The following is a 19,933-nucleotide window of genomic DNA, read 5'->3' on the forward strand; positions in this document are numbered from 1 at the left end:
GAAATTCTCTCTGATGCCCTGATATTTTCCACAGGCTGTGAGGAAGTGCATCTCTGTCTCAACTACTCCCTGACTGCAGTGAGAGCATATCCTGTCTTCTCTTGGCAGCCTGGTCTGCCTGTGTCTGCCTTTTTCGATCGCTAGGCTATGTTCGCTAAGTCTGTACCTTGTCAAGGTTCTTCTCAGTTTGTTATCCACTGCGTTAATTAGCACAGTACCAAACCCACAATGTTTTTGTAATTGTGGAAATGGTTGGCTCTCAGGGATTCCAGTCTATCTCCCCCACCCCTCTCCCTACCACACACACTCACTCACTCGTTTCTTCCTCCCCATCAACAGGAATTGAGAGAGCTATCAAATCCACTAATACATATGCCCTGTAGTGGCATTCTTCGTCAAATGTCAGTGTGGGCATGTCTTGTGTAATGTGTACGCCATTTCGGAACTGCATCTAAGGGTCACCATTAATTTTTTTAAATTGCTTACCGAGTGATTAATCGAAGGTTTTCAGTTACCTTCAGTAAATTCTTGCTGCGAATTTTATGAGCGCGAGGAATTGTAGCAGAAAAATAATTCAGAAGTAGAGCTAGCCACTTACATAAAAGGTGGCTGCACGAACCTAACACACACCTCTAATTGCAGAGACTCGAGCTCCGACACAGGAAGAATCGATGTCAGTATAAGTTCCTGGTGAGTTATTGCACCAAATCGTCTGCTCTTAAAATAGCGGATTATTCGAAAACACACTCGGTCTAATTTGCACTTGATGTATTACCGTCGCAGCCCCTTCCCTCTGCAGAAAAAAAATAACTCGTAACAGCATTGGGTTGAAAGCCACTGGGCTGGCATTGAAAGAATATATTTCGACAAGAGACAGCTAGTCGAGGAATCTTATAACCTGAATATTGATTTAGCTCAGCCTCGGAGTAGGCTAGAGGACAAGGATAATGGGGGGGGGGAGAGGCGTTCTATTGTTGTGTCTCAGGCTGATACAACAACTTTAATAATCTTTCAAGATAATTGCTAATGTTTTATGAAAAGTAGTAACTTTTTTGGCACCGCACTTGGGCTGCAACAGCATTCCAATGTTGTGCACCTATCCCGTGCATGTTTTTTGCGCACCGCCTCCATCCAATCATCAAATTTCTTTAATAGTATCTCGATCGTAAATCTGGGATTTCCCCGCCCTCTGGCCGGCCAACCCATTCGCAAACCCGCCGCGCTCCTGATTTCTGAATGGATCCCGCGCACGTCAATCATTAGTCGCCATCAAGTTCGGTTGCTTCCGCCAGTCGGGGAACCCGAATCTGAGCGCCAACAACAACAAAAAAAAGAAACCCCGCCCACCTGCTTGAAGATGATTGGTCCGGGGTTCCAATAATAAACGCGGCCCCTGTGTTTTTTTTCCGGACTACGACGACGTCGGAAGAAGTGGCGGGCACGAGGGTTTTCCCTATATGGCCGAGAGAGACGTCAATCAAACTGAGGCCCGGCGGAGAATGGTCAAAGCGGGGTGTCAATCAAAGCCACCACCCCCCCTTTCGCTGTCGAGGGAGGCGGGCCTCTCGCGAGCCAGGCGTCCTGTCGGTTTTTTTTAAACTCCCGGGTCGGTGTGAGGGGGAGGGGGGAAGGAAACAAAAACAACTCAACGCCATTTTGGACTTCGGCCTACTTCGCTAATTATGAATTCCGGGAGACTTCAAGTACACCATTCCCGTCAAACGAGCTGAGGATTTGCACCGTAGCTTTTCTCCCACCTTTTTATATGTGAATTACGGTTGTTTAAAAAAAAAAAAATCTTTTGACGACGCTGTCGATTCTCTCTATTTTTCGTGGAAAACAAATTGACAGCCGAAGTCTAATGTTGCGCTTAAATTCCCCATCTTTTTTGAATGAAATTGCCCACTGAAGAGAGAGGGGGGGGGTGGTGTTGGAAAAAAATGATATAAGGTGGATCGTTGCCAGCAGCAAGTCCGGAGACGTGGTGGAGTCGTAAAGAGATTTTTTTCCTCCTCTTCTTGGTAGCAAAACAACGAGCGTTTTTGTTTTAATTAACCTATTTTCTTTTAAACATATCCAAAAAAAAAAACCCGATCATGGGAGCTGGTACCAAGCTTGCATTTGCTGTTTTTCTTATTTCGTGCTCTTCAGGTAGGTGATAGTTTTGTTTTGGGGGTTTTGACTCGGTTTGTCCTAGAAATTGCTTTTTTTTATTACTCTTTTCTAAATCTTAAATGACTTGTGATTTTTGTTGTTGTTGAAATCAAAAGTGTTGCAAAGAAAAACCCCACGTTGTAATTCGGCATGATTTAATAGAGTAAATTCAGCCAGTTTGTGGCGTGCATGTGCGAGTTTCTGTAGTGTGGTGTTGTGTGTTTTTTTTTGTGTTGTATCTACTCGCTCAAGGTGACTGTTCGGTACAAAGGCAAACTTACTAAATACGCACACAAACGGCTGAGGGTTGACTTTGGTTTCGGCAAATGGTTCTGAACATAGCTTGGCTAAACCACAAGCCATACTTGATTTTGAAAATTACTACTGTGTATATCTGCAATTTATTTTCTCGTGATATTTGTACAATTTACTAAAATCAAAGTTTCCCTCAACACTATTGTAGAAAACGTGTCAGCAATTTGCATAATTGGGAATAGCTCTTTCATTGCAAATATCAGATTTTTATGATTCCACGATTTTACTCGTTTATTTATTTTTAAAAAGAACAAGCAATTTAATTATTGGGAATAATTTTGTGGTTTATTTAAGTTAACATCTCCCGTTTTAAGGTTTAGTCATTTGTATTAAGTGGGCTACTTTTAAAGCCCCCCCCTAACAATTTTATTGTGAAAAGTTTTTATTTTTTCCTTTTTTTCCTTCCCCCCCCCTAACAATCCCCATGAGAATAACCATTTTATGAATATTGTTGTAAAAAATGACAGATGAAGAGACAGTGTACAAAGCCTTTAGGTCTCCGCCCATTAAATTAAACTTTGTTATGCCAGAATTTTTAATTGGGTTGTTTTTGTTAAGTAAATGATTTAGACATACGGTCAAATGTATATCGATTACTGAAAATACCACATTTAATTTTAAGTGTTTATGTGCTCTGTTTTTAAAGCAAGCTTTCCACGAGCAGCATTGCAACCGATTTAGTCCTTTTTTCACTTCATTTTGTTTTGCTATTTAGAAAATATTATGCTCTTTATTTTGAGTTATAAAACGTGTGCAACAGCCATTGTGCCAGAGAAACGAACTGTTACAAAACAAATGCTTTTTGCGAGGCTGTTGGAACTGTTGTGCAGGTTGACAGGGTGCATAGCCGATTTGTATATATCAATATGTTCCATGTGGACGTTAAATGTAAAAACAGTCGATGAGAGGAAAATCGGTGACAAATAGCTGGTTTATGTTACGCATGTTCTTTTGTAATTGAATATTTGTTTCACTCGTAGTCATTAGACGATTTAATCACTACTTGGAAGTTGGTTTAAATGCTTAATGGTAGCAAACTGGCAGTTTCTTCAAATATCCTTTTGAGTTCATATTGCTCGCTTCAATCTTAAACTGCAAGACATATATGAAGCCTCTGCAATGCTTGGGGATAGATCGACGTTTTGTGGAAAGTCTTTTTTTTCCAAACGTTTGAAGAGTGTAGCTGAAGCTGATTGTAGATGAAGACAGAGTTAGTACGGAATACCCCATGGATGTAATTTACTGTCAATTGTAACATTCCTCTTCCTTTATGAAGCATTTGGACGCATTTAATCTTGTCTGAAACTGTTATAGTTTGAGGAAAATGATTGTTTCCATATTTGCGCGGGGAATGGTATGCTTGTATACAAAGATGAATGTAAAATCGATACAAAATAACAGTCAAAAAGATTTAGTAAATTGACTTTGCCAGCAATTCTAGTAACGGGTTTGTTTATAAAAGTAACCATGTTGTTAAATTGTAGTAGACACATTTTCAGACCTAAACCACACTGTTCCGGCACGCAGGCCTACTCACAATTTACTGAGCATAATTAAGATTATTTTCTGATGGATTTTATCTATTAATTATTTTCTACAGGGTACAGTGACTTTTGTAACTTTTTGTTTAATAAAACGAGGCGACATGCGTAAACATTGTTTTGAGTGTGCCTTTTTGTGGTATGGAGTGGGAAACGTGGCTAACGAGACTGTCTAATTGCATAGAGCTTTTGCATATTGCTTTTCACTAAGTTTATTTTTTTTTAAAGTACAGGCTGCGATTTTTTTTTTGAAGTCTTGAGTTTAGCTCAAATGTGTGAAACAGGATACTATGCATACATAATAATGAAGTTTAGTTTATGAAAAGAAACATTTTAAGAAAAGTAATTTAGAGGCTGTTTTAATAGTTTCTGTGCAACCAGCCTATTACAATATTTAATTTACAGCATTTAAAGTGGTTAACATTGGTAACTTACTACTGCAAATCTGATTCTAGTCAGCAGCTCAAGCTTAACATGTGATTTAGATTTCATTTTTCTCTTGGAATTGTTTTTGCGTATTTGTTTTTATACCAGAAAAAACATTTTGTAATACTCCATGACAATACATCTAAACTTTAAAGTAGCCAGCAGTCGACCATTTAAAATGCTAGTATTTTTATTTTCATTTACTTGAGTTGTGCATTCCTTTGCATTGCGTATGGACAATATTTAAGTCACCAATTGTAAGATATTCTCCAAATTCTGTTGACTCTAGTCTTTAATGATTGTGGACATTGATTTATTTGGTCATGCTAGAATCAGGTGATGAAGAAACTGTGATCTGATTTTAAGATATTGTGATGTAATCATACAGACTTCCAGAAGTGTAACTGGATGACTTAATTTACTGAAATAGGACTTTGCTATATACATCATGCATAACTTTGATGTCATCCTCTATATTAAAATTATTGAACTACTTCAGGTCACAGGATTTAGCATTGCAGTGTTGAAATGGTGTCATAGTCTGGCCCTTCCACATAGTAAAAGACATGTGGCTGCACACTTGTGTGGTTGGCATGCATTTCGGTTACAGTTCACGCTGTAGTACTGTATCACCATTGCACTACTTAATGACCACTGTTAGTTTCATAATGTTTTAAAATAAACTTCTAGTTATGCACTGTAGATGCAGATTTAGAACAGATATGAGATTTGTGTGTTGGGGGCTGGGAGCGGTGGAGAAATCATAAAGGATGCAACTACAGAGATTGTCATGGTGTAATTTACATTATTATCCTAATGCAGATCTATAAATATCCTTAGTACAGTGTATATCCCCATCAAAAGTTGTGTTTTATGACTGGTTCCATTACATGTATTTGATTAGCTGTTCACCTTTAGGGTCAGTTGTACTTGTATACATTTAAATACATCAAGACTACAATTTCATACTTTGGAGGAAAATGCAGCAAATGGCGATTGGTACTGTGGGTTAGATTATTGCCCTTTTTAACCCTGGAATTTGAATTCAAAGCCATCCCAGGATAATAAATGTATCTTTTCCTGATGGTTTTAAAAGTCCAAAGTGGTATGAGTATTTCAACTGAGTTCACAGTGAATACAATCCAAAGTGCAAAAGAATCCCTTATTCTAGAACTGCTAGGCAGTTTTAATTTGGAGCCAGAACTGCTGGTGTAGGAAGTGGAAATATTGTACTGCACTAATAAATATAAATTTCACTATGACTTAATCTCATAAATCTTTAAGTTCAAAGTGTAAAATTAAATTTTTTTAAAGCTATTGTGCAACATCTAATCACTGCACTATTGCAATAGTCATACAGTACTACATCTTCAACTGTAACAGGACCATCTACCAATCCCACTGAACTGTTCCGCCCCTTCCCTTTATTGTGGGAAGGACCGTTATTGCTGTGATAAAGGGTTAAGGTGCATTGGTGTAATGAAATGGAAGCTTTAATCTTTTGCCCTGGGAATAATTGATGGCACAAGGTACAGATTGTGTGCGTGAGTGACAACTTGTCGCTCTCCAGGAATACCTTTTTTTTTTGGAACACTTTTTTGTAAATATAGTGATGCACTGCTAAACGTATAAGTTTCATTTGCCTGAAATGAACTTTCAAGTTTCCTATTTTTTACATAGTACCTAAAATGTTCTGCCTTATTAAAAATTTCTTACATTTTTATTCCACAAATGTTATGTTTATTGTATTCATCATCATTTTTCTTCAAAATTGCTGTTTAAATCTTGATCTCATCCATTCAGTGCCCCCTCCCTCAAACCAAACACTACATACAATTAAAATTGTTCACGGGGAGGCTGGTGTGTGGTATGTATATAACGTTTTAAGTCTGGAGTGAAAAACTGTGTCCAGGACATTCATGTCATGTCATATTATTGTGTAGCTTTAAAGTGAATACTCACTTGAGTTCAATAAGCACAATGGTGCTGATCTGCAGGATGGGATATAGAGTATCTTTACATGTAGCAGTGACTACACTTCAAAAATATTTCATTGGCTGTAAAATGCTTGGGATGTCCTGAGGTTGTGAAGGGTGCTATATAAATGCAAGTCTTGCTTCATGTTGCTCTATTACCATAGAATCAAATAACAGTAAACTTGTTTAGTCTGATAGATTCTGAAGTAAATCTCTCTCGCAATAACCCCCATGAGGTACTTCCTTAAAATAAAATGACATGAATGTTGCAGGTATCACTACTGATACAGCATCAGTGGTATTTTTGTTCAACTTTCTCTGATGGTAAATCTTCAGCATTGGGGTTTTATGCTTTTAGCAGTGATTAAAATTAAATAACTGGATGTCGCCAAAATAGATGCATTTTTTCCATGTTGTTGAATCCTGTGGTGATCCTATTTCACACGAGCATGGGTGGTTGAGCATTAATGCCTGATAAAAGTGACACACATGAAAAATGTCAGATCTTGCTGTTCATTTCATAAACCAGCACAGTCTATGTTCCACTGGACTACTATAAAACAGTGACCCTAATAAATCAATTCATCTAACTAGGCAAGTATCTAGCAAGTTCTTACTACAGAAAATAGCTGTTATACTGGACTCTGGTTTTGGATTCTTTATACTTCAACAAAATATATTTGACATTGTGCTTAGAGTTGAATCTAACTAATTATAAACATGCACTAACGATAGGTTTTTGTATAAACTCATTTGGTGACGACTGAGTGGAATCTGGCACTCCTTAAATGAAACAATTTAAACATTAGTTTGAAGTGTTTTAAAAATTTGCTTTGCTACCGTTCATCTATAGTTGACTGATGCTGATATTAGCAAATTTCTGCTCTATTCACACGAGCAGAAGTTTGAATCTGAATTTTTGTTTAAATTCTTCAGCATTGTATGTGTATACACTAATGTGTTTCTGTACATTTACATTAACTTAGAGCAAGTGCTATTATTGATTACATCAATAGTGATAATTTAAGGCATTTGTCAAATACCAAGTGTGCCATCTTTTGGTGTTTTTCTTCCCCCAGCGTGCCAAAATGTGTGTACTCTATTTCTAGAATAAAGCCACACTGAATGTGTTGGCAAGTACGACCGATGTGGCTGCCAGGAAGGTTTACTTTAGAGAAAATAATTGCATACGGTGGTACAGGCATTTCAGTTGCATCAGTTAGTGTTCTACAAGCTTTGACCCATTTCACAATTTTTGAATAAAATTGAAAGAATGTTTATGGCTTGGGCAATTAATTAACCATCACTAAATCTACTATTCTCATTTTATCTCTCATTTGTCTGGTACACCATTTACAGTATCTTCAGTCAGAACACTATCTTCTCCACTTTTACATCTCCAGTATACCATACTACCAGCAGTCTCATTTTACTTTAACTGAACTATGGGGATGCTCAATCTCACTCTATTTGCAGAGCCAAGTATCCTTTTCTGACTAATGGCAAGCACACTAACTATAACTCTGTACTTTAGCCACTTTTTTTTTTCAGCATTCATAAACTGGAATAGGGTTCTAATATCAGTGATTGCTGTATCACACTGGGTGGCAGCTAGTTAAGGGCCAGTCACACCCATGTGTGGGGTGGGGACTCTGGGAGGAGGGAGAAAGTTTTGGGCAGGTCAGAATTAATGCATTGCTGGAGGAGATCGGGAGCGTGGGAAAGAATTCGGTGCATTCTCAAATCTCTAAACCAACCGTTTCTCCCCGCCCCCCCCCCCCCCCCCAAAACCAGTTTATAATAGTTGGAATTGGACAAAATGACTACAGATCTATGTTGCAGTACACAACCAGTAAGGAAGCCTTCAAAGTTCACATGTAGGCTAAATGTAACACATTTTGTTGCTATGTGAGAATTGTTTTGTAAGCAAGTGGAAAATGTTCTACTTCTGGCACCCACTGTTGCAGCATTGAGCAGTCCCAGTTCAGCATAGACAATGGGAATTTTAATATTTTTTCATCCTTCTGAGTAAGTGAGACTACCAATTAGTGCTAAATAACTTGGTTACTTTGCCAACTTTTATACACACAGTTGAGACTGCCAGAACTCTTCAAGACCCTCCCAACCAAGAGAATGACACTTTTTTTTAATCCATCAGTCTTTGCTAAATTTGAGCTTATAACCTAGAGGTGAAAAAGACCGTGTTTTATCTCCATATATTTCTTACTCTTGATCAATCAATTAAAATAAGAGGTTTAAATTTAGGTAAGAGTTTTGAGATTGGGGACTAGTAGGGTTTAATAATTTGTTTTTGGAATGAGAGCAATAGACACACATGGTTGAAAAAACTGAACTTTGTAAACTTAAGTATTAACTTGCAATAGTCACTAATTCATGCTTCGAGCCATTTCCGAGATGTGATAAGGCACTAAATAAATGGAAGTCTTTGAATTGGTAACGCTCATTTGGTAGTTTTTTGATGAAACCTAATTTAAAGGCGATGAAGGAAATAATTAAAAATACTTAAATATCCAATTTGCACATTTTGCCTTTTGACTGGGTATGCATAATGTGTTCAGAACAAGTGCCTTGTACTCAATGCCTTGAAATCTTTGTTTCTCCTTACTCTGCTTGAGATTTGACTAACTCTGTAGAGGCCAAGTATTGGGCTTAGGACATTCCAGCTCTACATAGCTCTGTGCTGCATCCTGTGACTAAGCCATTAGGGGAGTTGTATTGTCTCTAATGGAATGGCTTATTTTGAAGATTCATGCAAAAGCTGATGAGTGACAAAGTGTCAAAATGTTGCAAGGCGGTAGTGTCAATTAGCAACTCTTAACTTCAAATAACACTAGAGGTTTAACAATGCATAAAGGACTGATTTTGATGTAAATGACACCTGCAACTGTTCACCAGCTGAAGATTTAGCCTGATATATTTTCCTATTTTTTTCCCTCACTATATGTCACTTTTTAAAAACTACATATTTTTGTAGTTCCATATTCTCTGGACTTAAAACAGCATTTGCTTTGGTATATAGGAATTGTTATTTTGTTTGCTCTCAAATAGTTCAGCTAGTCATTCCCACTTTTATATTTTAAAAAAATCCAACGTTTGTATTAAATTGCAATCCATGATGCAACTGCCAACACCATGGAGTATACTGGCTTTCAAAATGTAGCAGATGAAAGGGAACCATACTGCATTGCATTTTCATACTTAGCTATCAAATGGCAAAGATTTGCATCTTTATCACAAAGGGCATGGAATAGTCATTTCCCTCATCAGGTTACTAAGAATTATTAGCGATTGGTGCAAATTCCAAATGAACAGCTCCCAGGCCTTTGATCAGCAGAATTCTTAACCCTTGCATATTTCCTAATAGAATATAGTTTAGAATAAAGCTTTACAACTGTGCAAGTTTGTTAGTTCCCTGAATTTTAAAGGTTTATAATGTACTAGTGTTTTTGCAACATATCAGTAATTCTGGTGTGAACAGTTGCATCTTTTTTATTTTTGAAAAAAGAATGAGGTATATTCAGCATTTCCAGTTGACAATGTTAAATTCTGATAAAGCTCTGAACAGGGAAATCTTAGATTGTTTTGGACTACAATACAAAATATTTTGCTAGATGGTCCAGTGCCACAGTTGTTGTGCTGATATATTGTACCATGCCTTAGTAAGGGTCAAATTTGCCAACAGTTCAATATGCCAGTACTTTCTCATTGATTGGGGGGTGGGGGGCTGTTTTATCCCCTAAATGAGTGGCTCTATTATCTTTAGCATCTCTGAGAATGGTGTCTTGCATAGTTGGGGAAACTCTCTGTTCAGTTACTGCTGAGCTGCTGAATCGCAATACACTTTATTCTGATTAGTTCTATTATGCTGCACAGATCTCCTCACCATCACAAAGACCAACTTCTTCCACCTCTCCATCTGGTCCTGCCTTTGTCCACCTGCTGCCAAAACTGTTATCCCTGTTTTTATCACCTTCAGATTTGACTGTTGGGTGCTTTCTTGGCTTGGCCACTTCCTTGACATCTGTAAATTTCAGTCCATTGAAAACTCTGCTGCCCATATCCTATAATGCTGCTCACCCAACATTCCTGGCCTTTCTGACATACATTGGCCCCCGGTCCTCCCAACACCCCAAAATTAAAATTCTCAAGCTCATGTTTAAATACTTTTCATTGCCAACCCTACACATCAACGCCTCTCTTTTTCCCTCCTCCACCACCACGACGAGTAGGCCAATCGGCCCCTCGAGCCTGCTCCGCCATTTAATGAGATCATGGCTGATCATCCAAATTCAGTACCCTGTCGCTGCTTTCTCCCCATATCCCTTTAGCCTTATTAAATATATTCAAGAAGGAGTTAGATATATTTCTTAAGTTGGCCTCAACTGCCTTCTGTAGTAGAGAATTCCACAGGTTCACCACTCTGGGTGAAGAAATTCCTCCTCATCTCTGTCCTAAATGGCTTACCCCTTATCCTTAGACTGTGACCCCTGGTTCTGGACTCCCCTGCCATTGGGAACATTCTTCCTGCATCTAGTCCTGTTGGAATTTTATAAGTTTCAATGAGATCCCCTCTCTCTCATCTAAACTCCAGCGAAATAAGCCCAAGCGACCCAATCTCGCCTCACGTCATTCCTGCCATCCCAGGTATCAGCCTGGTGAATCTTCGCTGCACTCCCTCCATGGCAAGAACATCCTTCCTCAGATAAGGTGACCAAAACTGCACACAATACTCAAGGTGCGGTCTCACCAAGGCCCTGTACAACTGCAGCAAGACATCCTTGCTCCTGTACTCGAATCCTCTCTCTCTCTGCAAGCCAATATACAATTTGCCTTCTGAACCGCCTGCTGCACCGGCATGCTTACCTTCAGCGACTGGTGCACAAGGACACCCAGGTCTCGTTGCACTTCCTCTTTTCCCAATCTATTGCCGTTCAGATAATCTGTCTTCCTGTTTTTGCCACCAAAGTGGATAACCTCTCATTTGTCCACATTGGGCAGATGCAGTATAATCACTCAACCTGTCCAAATCATCCTGGAGTTTCTCTGCATCCTCCTCACAGCACACACACCCACCCAGCTTTGTGTCGTCTGCAAACTTGGAGATATTACATCTAGTTCCCTTGTCTAGATCATTTAATATATATTGTGAATAGCTGGGGTCCTAGCACCGATCCCTGCAGTACCGCGCTAGTCACTGCCTGCTACTCGGAAAAAGGCCCGTTTATTCCAACTCTTTGCTTCCTGTCTGCCAACCAGTTCTCTGTCCAAGTCAGTACCTTACCCCCAATCCCATGTGCTTTAACTTTGCACGCCAATCTCTTATGTGGGACCTTATCGAATGCCTTCTGGAAGTCCAAATACACCACATCCACTGGTTCTCCCTTGTCTATTCTACCAGTTACATCCTCAAAAATTTTTCCAGTAGATTAGTCGAGCACGATTTACCTTTTTTGTAAATCCATGTTGACTTTGTCTGATCCTGTCACTGTTTTCCAAGTGCTCTGCTATTACCTCTTTTATAATGGACTCTAGCATTTTCCCCACGACAGACGTCAGGCATAATTCCTCGTTTTCTCTCTACCACCTTTTTTAAATAGTGGGGTTACATTAGCTACCCTCCAATCCATGGGAACTATTCCAGAGTCTATAGAATTTTGGAAGATGTGAGTAAGCCACGTTTGTGTATTCTTGTATCCAGCACAAAGCATACTGATTAATTAGCTCAAATTTCACAATGACCAAAAAAGTAATCAACATTTGTTTTGGTGCAACTTGAGCCAAACACTTCACTATCAAACCCTAACTAGTTCATATTTCACAATTTGTAAAAGCAAAATTCACAAACAAACCAGTGAGCAACCAGCAACTGCCAGAAAAGCAGCTAATTAAAACTGAGGTTTAAAAAAAAAGTCTTTTGCGACTCTCTCTAATATTTATAACACAACCAACAATTTATTAAATTATTTATCCTATTTGTTACATCTAATTGCTCCAAGAACCTCCTCACACAACTGGATGCACATTGACTGGAGTTATAAACATCTCTGTCCTTGGGTCCTGGTTCTGGCTGTGCAAAGGGTCTGGATTGAGCAAAACCCAGACTATCTACGCCAAATCCTCCACCGCTATGCTTTCCAACTCTAATCTGCAGATAAATGAATTTGGTCATGGCTATTCTGTCTTCACTTTCAGCTCTCTGACCAAACATCTCTGTGTTCCGCACCTTTTGATCAGTCAACACATTCAAGCTGCTTCTTCACTAAACACAAGACCCCAGAACTCCCCATGCCCAAGCTGTCTGACCAACACTCCTGCCACTCCCCAACCCTCTGCATCACCTGTTTCCCTTCAACTCGCAACCTTCAAGGTGTCTAATCCAATTTTTCTATTCTAAATCTGTTGCGTGCTTTCTTGAGTGGTTGGACATCAGAATTCTTCAACAATATTCTTCTTCGACAGTCCCTCGGAACCGAAGATGACTTGCTTCCACATTAAAAATGAGTTTGCAGGTGACTGAGTCCAATGCGGGACCTACAGTCTCTGTCACAGGTGGGGCAGACAGTGGTTGAAGGGGCGGGTGGGTGGGGTGCTTGGGTTGACGTGCGCTCCTTCCGCTGCCTGCGCTTGGCTTCTGCTTGCTCCCGGCGAAGAGACTCGGTGTTCGGCGCCTTCCCGGATGCTTCTCCTCCACTTTGTGCGGTCTTGGGCCAGGGATTCCCAGGTGTCGGTGGGGATGTTACACTTTTTCAAGGAGGCTTTGAGGGTGTCCTTGAAGTGGTTCCTCTGCCCACCTGGGGCTCTCTTGCCGTGCCGGAGCTCTGAGTAGAGCGCTTGTTTTGGGAGTCTCTTATCGGGCTTGCGGACAATGTGACCCGTCCATCGGAGCTGATCGAGCGTGGACCAGCAGCGGGGTCGGGGACCAGGGTGTGTGTGTGCATTACAATTTTATTGCGTAGAGAGGAATCTAAATAGTTACTGTAGCACCCTTGCATATCAAATTTATACAGCTACTTGAAATAAATTATATTGATTGGAAAAAGGTTTGCAAAACATGTCCAAAAATCAAACCCTTTCATTTTGTGCAAGGCAGAAAATAGCAAGTTTTAATCCCTCGAGGTCCTTTACAAATTTGGGCTTTAGTGGTTTACTTTACTGCAAATTAATTGCAACAAGAACAAAGGAAATGTTTGACATGAGATTATGATGTTTATCTTTCCCCAGATCTAATTGGGCATATGTTTTTGAAGGAAAATAGAATTTCCGATCACAAGGACCGCAACGGTTCCGGGTAAAGGTCCCACTACCTTCTCAGCAAGTAGGGATGGGTAATAAATGTGGCTTTGCCAGTGTTGCCTATATCCTTGGAACAAACAAACAAAAAAAGTTACTCCACACAAGGATTAGCTTTATCACCAATATTAATTCCTATGCTAAAAAAATACTTTAAAAATCAAAATTTTAAACGTCTCTTCATTCCCTCTGCTATTCCTCATCCCATTTGCTGTCCTCCATTCTCATTTGATTTAAACTAACCTGAAGTCTTTGTTCAAATACTTTTTTTGTTCCCTCAGGAGGGAGGGAGTGGGCTAAAAATTTACCGAATTTCCTCCTCTCTTGCCATATAGGAGTTGGGAGCATTCCCCAAAAATTTGATTTCTTTTCTAATAAATTGTGGAAGGGTTCTGAGAGTTATCTTCATTGATATTTTGAATTGGGATTCCTGTCACAGCATTATGCTACTCGAGGATATTTGATAAATATCTGTTTCTAGGCTACCACTAATAAGCAGTGTAAAATAACAGAGCTGGAAAACATTAGTGAATGTATAGACACCTTGCTTTATAATATTGGATTAAATGCAATTTGGATGAGAGCAATTCCTCGAGCACCATAACTTTGTTCATGAAACTGTTGTAATTTTGATGATTTTACAAGTATTGCAAAGTATTTACAGCATAGAAATAGGCCATTCGGGCCAATAGGCCCATGCCAGTGTTTATGCTGCACACGCGCCTCCTCCCATCCCTCTTCATCTAGCCCCATCAACATCTCCTTTGCCCTCGTGCTTATCTAGCTTCCCCTGTAAGCCAGTTAATAATTCCTTTTTAGGCAATATAAAATTTCCCATTTAAGAAAATGATTAAAGTCATGTGGGAAGGGAAATGTACCCAAGAAAAAAAGCTTATTTAATGAGTTGCTTGCTATGCTAGAGATCAAATGGGTGCATTTTTGTCATACTTTAAAATATATTTTTGCAACCAAAAAATTAAACTAGGAAAACCTGGTAGAGTATATAGGCGAATGTTTGGTTCTCCATCAGATGGCCTTTTGCACTTGGAATTGTACTGAAAATGCTGTATGTAGCATTTGGTTTTCAGTATCTGTTGTACTTAACTAGTTTGAATTTGATTTGTTAAGTTTTTACATTAACACTTTTTTAGAAATTCAGTAGTTAAAGCATATCAAGATTTTTTTTTTTTTTTAAAGTACCATTGTTCCATATGTCCACTTACTACAATCAACAAATACAATAAACAGAATAGTAAATGCACAGTAGTTTGGCCTTGCATCACATTAATTATCATGTCATTGTGTCTTATATGGTTATATCACTGATTTCATCAATTGCCTGATAGAAAACAAATCCGTTTCCTTGAAGTAAACTTTTTTGAGCAGTTACATTTATGAATAGCTGCAAATAATACCAGCCCTTCAGTTTTCAGTGAGGTAGAGACCCTATATTTTCTTGTTAACAACACAGTCCATGTGTGGTTTTGGGAAATTTGAAGGATTTAGAATCCTGATACTAGAAATTGAAAACTTCAGACAAATGCCTTGAGCTATCTATCCCTCACTCTTGTATCATTTTTTTAATATTAATTTTCCCATCCAAGTTCACTTTGATATGGCAAATAAGTGTAATTTCAGAATCCTGAGTATGGAGTACATACAGTCTAATCAGTGGGCCTTAAATAAATTATGCTTATAGCCACAGGTGTCCCTGCACATGGTGTAGTGTAGACATCAGACTTGTAGGCATTCTTCAAAAGAAGTAATGTATTTGGTCTATATTTTATGTAAATTTTTATAACTAGACCACTGACCTTTCTGTTTGCTATGGCCTTTCAAACAGATGGGATTGCAGAAAGAATAGTGGCCTAACTGCTTGGTTAACCCTGAAAGCCCAAACACTGAATTAGCATATTTTCCAGGAGAAGTGACACATGGCTAGTGTTGAGTACAATAGAGATTTCAAATCATCTTGTATAAAATTAAAATTCTATACTCTGGGATCCAGTGAACAGTTTTCTAGTTTATCTAAGCTGCTTTGAAGGAAAAGGTGCTCAAGTTGATTATCCAAAGCAAGCTAAAGACTGGAGTTATTGGCCAACCCATACTTGGTTATCAAGCCACACTCCTGTGGTTATGATCAATAACGTACCACTTAAGGTCAGAGACAAATTGTGCCATCTCGGTAGGAAAATCCTGTGCATTGCATGCCTGAATATCCAATGTGCACTGCTGTTGAGCAAGGTTCCCTGCCAGAAGTGCTAACTCTGAAAATTACTTTCTTGGTGTAAAATGTCTACACTTTATACTAAAAATATACTGTTGGCATGGCTTTATTTTGTGGGAACTAGTTTGAAACACATTTTGTTACCTTTTTATAATCCCCTTTCTCTACTCTTGGCCAGCCAAATTGATTTGGCCATCTGAATTCATTCATTCCTTTTAGGAATTAGTGGCCCCATTTACAGATCAATGCACAACCCATATGCCTACCTACTCTAAGCTAATGTGCTAATTTTAGCTAGGCGGAGAGTTTTCCCCTCCTGGGGTCAAATGCACTGTTGTGAGCTGTTTCATTTGGCAAGCCAGTTAATAATGCCATGTTTCTGGCAGGTGCATTTAAATTCATCTCTAGGTCTTGGGCCTGGAATTGATTATCTCTTAAATGAGCATACTGCTTGCATGATGTGAAGCAAGTTTGAAGAAGCATATTCACCTTCAGTGTACGACTACTGTACTAGTCAGCTTGGTTAAGAAAATAACCTGCAAGCAGCTACCTCCTGTATTTAAAGCTGAAATAACAACAGAAAATGCTGGAAACACTCAGCCGGTCAGGCAGCATCGTGGAGAGAAACAAGTTAACGTTTCAGGTCGATGACCCTTTGTCAGAACTGGAAAAAGTTAGAGATGTAACAGATTTTTAAGCAAGTGTAGGGGCAGGGAAAGGGGGGAGGGGAGGAAAGAACAAAAGGGAAGGTCTGTGATCGGATGGAAGACAGAGATTAAAAGACAAAAGGGATGATTTGCAGCATTATAATTTTTATTGATGTGCTGATTTTTCACAACAAGGCATGTATGTTTGTAACCTGCAGAGTTTTTATTTTCAACCCATAACCTTGATCTGATGTGAATTTATTCATTCTATCAATCAAAGCAACTACGATTAGCTTCTAGTCTCTCTTCGTGCCCAATTTAAGCAAACTCCAGTGCTACCATAGTACCCTTTTTTTTTGTGCTGAGCACCACAGCAAGAACAGTCTGATGCAATTCAAAACACTGGCCTGCAGTTTCCTCTGCATTTGCATCCAGATACACACGTAATCAAGGGTCAAGCAAGGCTGTGTCATCGCACCAATGCTCTTCTCGATCTTCTTGGCTGCAATGCTCCATCTCACCCTCATTAAGCTTCCGCGCTGGATTGGAGCTAATCTGCAGAACAAACGGGAAACTGTTCAACCTCCGTCGCCTCCAGTCCAGATCCAAGGTCGTCCCATCCTCTGTCATCGCATTACAGTATGCAGACGATGCTTGCGTCTGCGCACACTGAGGTTGAACTCCAAACCATAGTCAACACCTTGACCAAAGCGTATGAGAGCATAGGCCTTACACTAAACATCCGTAAGACAAAGGTCCTCTACCAACCTGCCCCCGCCACACAGTACTGCTCCCTGATTATCAAAATCCATGACGAGGCCTTGGACAACTTGGACCACTTTCCATACATGTGGAGCCTACTGTCAACAAGGGCAGACGTCTATGACTAGGTCCAACACTGCCTACAGTGTGCCGGTGCAGCCTTCGGTCGCCTGAGGAAGAGTTTTTGAAGACCAGGACCTCAAACCCAGCACCAAGCTCATGGTCTACAGAGCAGTAGTAATACTCGCCCTGCTGTATGCTTCGGAGACATGCAGCAGGCACCTCAAAGCATTAGAGAGGTACCACCAACGCTGCCTCCACAAGATCCTGTTAATCCATTGGCAGGATAGGCATACCAACGTCTGTTCTTGCTCAGGCCAACATCCCCAGCATTGAAGCTTTGACCACACTCGATCAGCTCCGATGGACGGGCCACATGCCCGATACGAGACTCCCAAAACAAGCGCTCTACTCAGAGCTCCGACACGCCAAGAGAGCCCCAGGTGGGCAGAGGGAAACGCTTCAAGGACACTCAAAGCCTCCTTGGAAAAAGTGCAACATCCCCAACGACACCTGGGAATCCCTAGCCCAAGACCGCACAAAGTGGAGAAGCATCCGGGAAGGCGCCAAACACCTAGAGTCTCTTTGGGAGCAAGCAGAAGGAGCGCACGTCAACCCAAGCACCGCACCCACCCGGCCCTTCAACCACCGTCTGCCCCACCTGTGACTGTAGGTCCTGCATTGGACTCGTCAGTCACCTGAGAACTCATTTTTAGTGCAGAAGCAAGTCATCCTCTGTTCCGAGGGACTGCTTGAGAGAGACATGTAATTTTGGTGCAAACTAATTGCATGGCTTATAAAATTGTGGGCATAAGTTACATATGTAACTACAATGCGCCCAAATCTCTCTCTCTTTTAGGTTGGCCCATCAAACTGTCAGTCCAGACGAATCTCCACCCAGAAAACTGGCCAAGCCCCTTTGAGTATCCTCCAATTGTGCTTGTTCGGAGGTTTCCCAACATTGCGTCTAAGTCTTTTAATTGCAATATTTTGAGTTTTGAAAATTTATTCTGAGACCTTTTTGTATTATCTGTTTGTTTCTTTTAATGCATTTTTATGGCAAAGTATAAGCCACAAAAATTGAAACGCTACCCCGATTGCAGGTTCTTAAAATTGGTGTGCCTGATGAGCATGAATGATGATTACATGAGTTGAAACTTTAAATATTAAGACTCAAAGAAGAAATATACTGGTGTGGGTTCGGCGTTTTCTTGTCCCCGATTTGTATCTGCTGATTTATGCTAATTTACGCCCATTTTGAGTTCAGACATTCTAATGAGGCTGGGAGGATACATGGGTGTTTTATTCAACATGGACACTTCTGGGTTGTGCCCATGGAAGAAACTCTAGGCCACAAAATGATGATCTTTAAGCCTCAAACTAATAATGCTGAACTAAGACATGAACAGAAGTGTATGGTAGGCTATTGGTTATGGTACAAGAGTAACAGCTCCGAGGCCCGGAGTTCCAATTGTGATGGCAAGTTTAAAAAAAAAAATTAAAAAAAAGTGGGTGTTTTTTAATAATTTAAAAAAATCTGAACTGGTTCACTAATGTGTCCTACCTGGTCTGGTTACATGTGATTATACAAATGCCCTCTAGTGGCCTAGCAAGCCACTTGGTTGTAAACACTTGCTACCAAGGTTAAAAATAAGGAACATGTGGATGAACCTGTCGGCAACAAGCCAGGCATCATATCTGAACAAGGCTGAGGCAAACTCAGCCCAGCTGACACTGCAATGTTCTTCCCACTAGCAGGATAGGCCCACCAGAGGTGGGAGTGCAGCATATGGTCAAGTGGAAGTGTTCTTAACATTGTCTCTGAACCCCATTAAATCTCTGCTTTGGATCAAACAATATCTGGAAAACCTTCTGCTGCTCACCATCTACTGCTGAGTGGCTCGGTAGTACCACCATTGCCTGAGCTAGCCAGACTGGGCCTGCCTTCGATGGTGAGGAAACCAAAACGAAGAAGTAATATACCTATTTCACTATCCTCTTCAGCATGAGGATATTCTCCATTATCGAGTGTGGCACTACTGCAGTGCGAAGGGCAACAGACTAGGAACAGTTCTAGCAGCGAAAAACTGGATCCATGAGACACAGTGGGCCACCAGCAGCAGCAGAATTCTATACTACCCACTGCAATCTAACTAATGACCCAGCACATTCCTCACCAAGCTGGGAGCTGAACTCTGTTCAATAGAGTGTAGAAGAGCATGCTAGGAGGAGCACCAGGAATTAGTTAAAATGAGATCAACCTAGTAAAGCTACTGCCTAGGGCTACCTGACAGCTAAACGCCAAAAGCAACAGGCTACAGAACGAGCCAAGCGGTCCTACAATGAATGGATCAGAGCAAAGCTGAGTATACTGGTTACTGCAAAGACTACCAGCCGTGATGAGATCCTGGCTGCAATGCTGAAGATCTGTGCACCAGAGCTAGCTGCTCCCCTAACCTATGACATGGCACCTAACTAATTTTGCTATAAGTCTATATGTAGCACTTCCACATT

At 40.2% G+C, this 19,933-nt stretch overlaps 1 protein-coding gene across 2 annotated transcripts in view; it reads left to right on the forward strand.

Moving 5' to 3' along the window:
* The first annotated feature begins 1,471 nt into the window (after positions 1-1,471).
* The window catches only part of LOC147120572 (activin receptor type-2A), a 165,189-nt gene continuing 146,727 nt past the window's right edge, over positions 1,472-19,933 (forward strand). Inside the window, exon 1 of one of the 2 annotated variants that reach the window (XM_085986670.1) lies at positions 1,472-2,151. In XM_085986670.1, coding sequence (XP_085842796.1) covers positions 2,097-2,151 — 55 coding nt within the window. In that variant the 5' untranslated portion in view covers positions 1,472-2,096. The remainder of the gene's footprint in view (positions 2,152-19,933) is intronic. The other variant, XM_085986671.1, reaches the window with a different exon arrangement.

This window comes from Somniosus microcephalus, chromosome 4 (genome assembly GCF_052327205.1).
Source record: "Somniosus microcephalus isolate GS21.2 chromosome 4, FLI_Smic_1.0, whole genome shotgun sequence".
In the NCBI taxonomy this organism is placed as follows: Eukaryota; Metazoa; Chordata; class Chondrichthyes; order Squaliformes; family Somniosidae; genus Somniosus; species Somniosus microcephalus.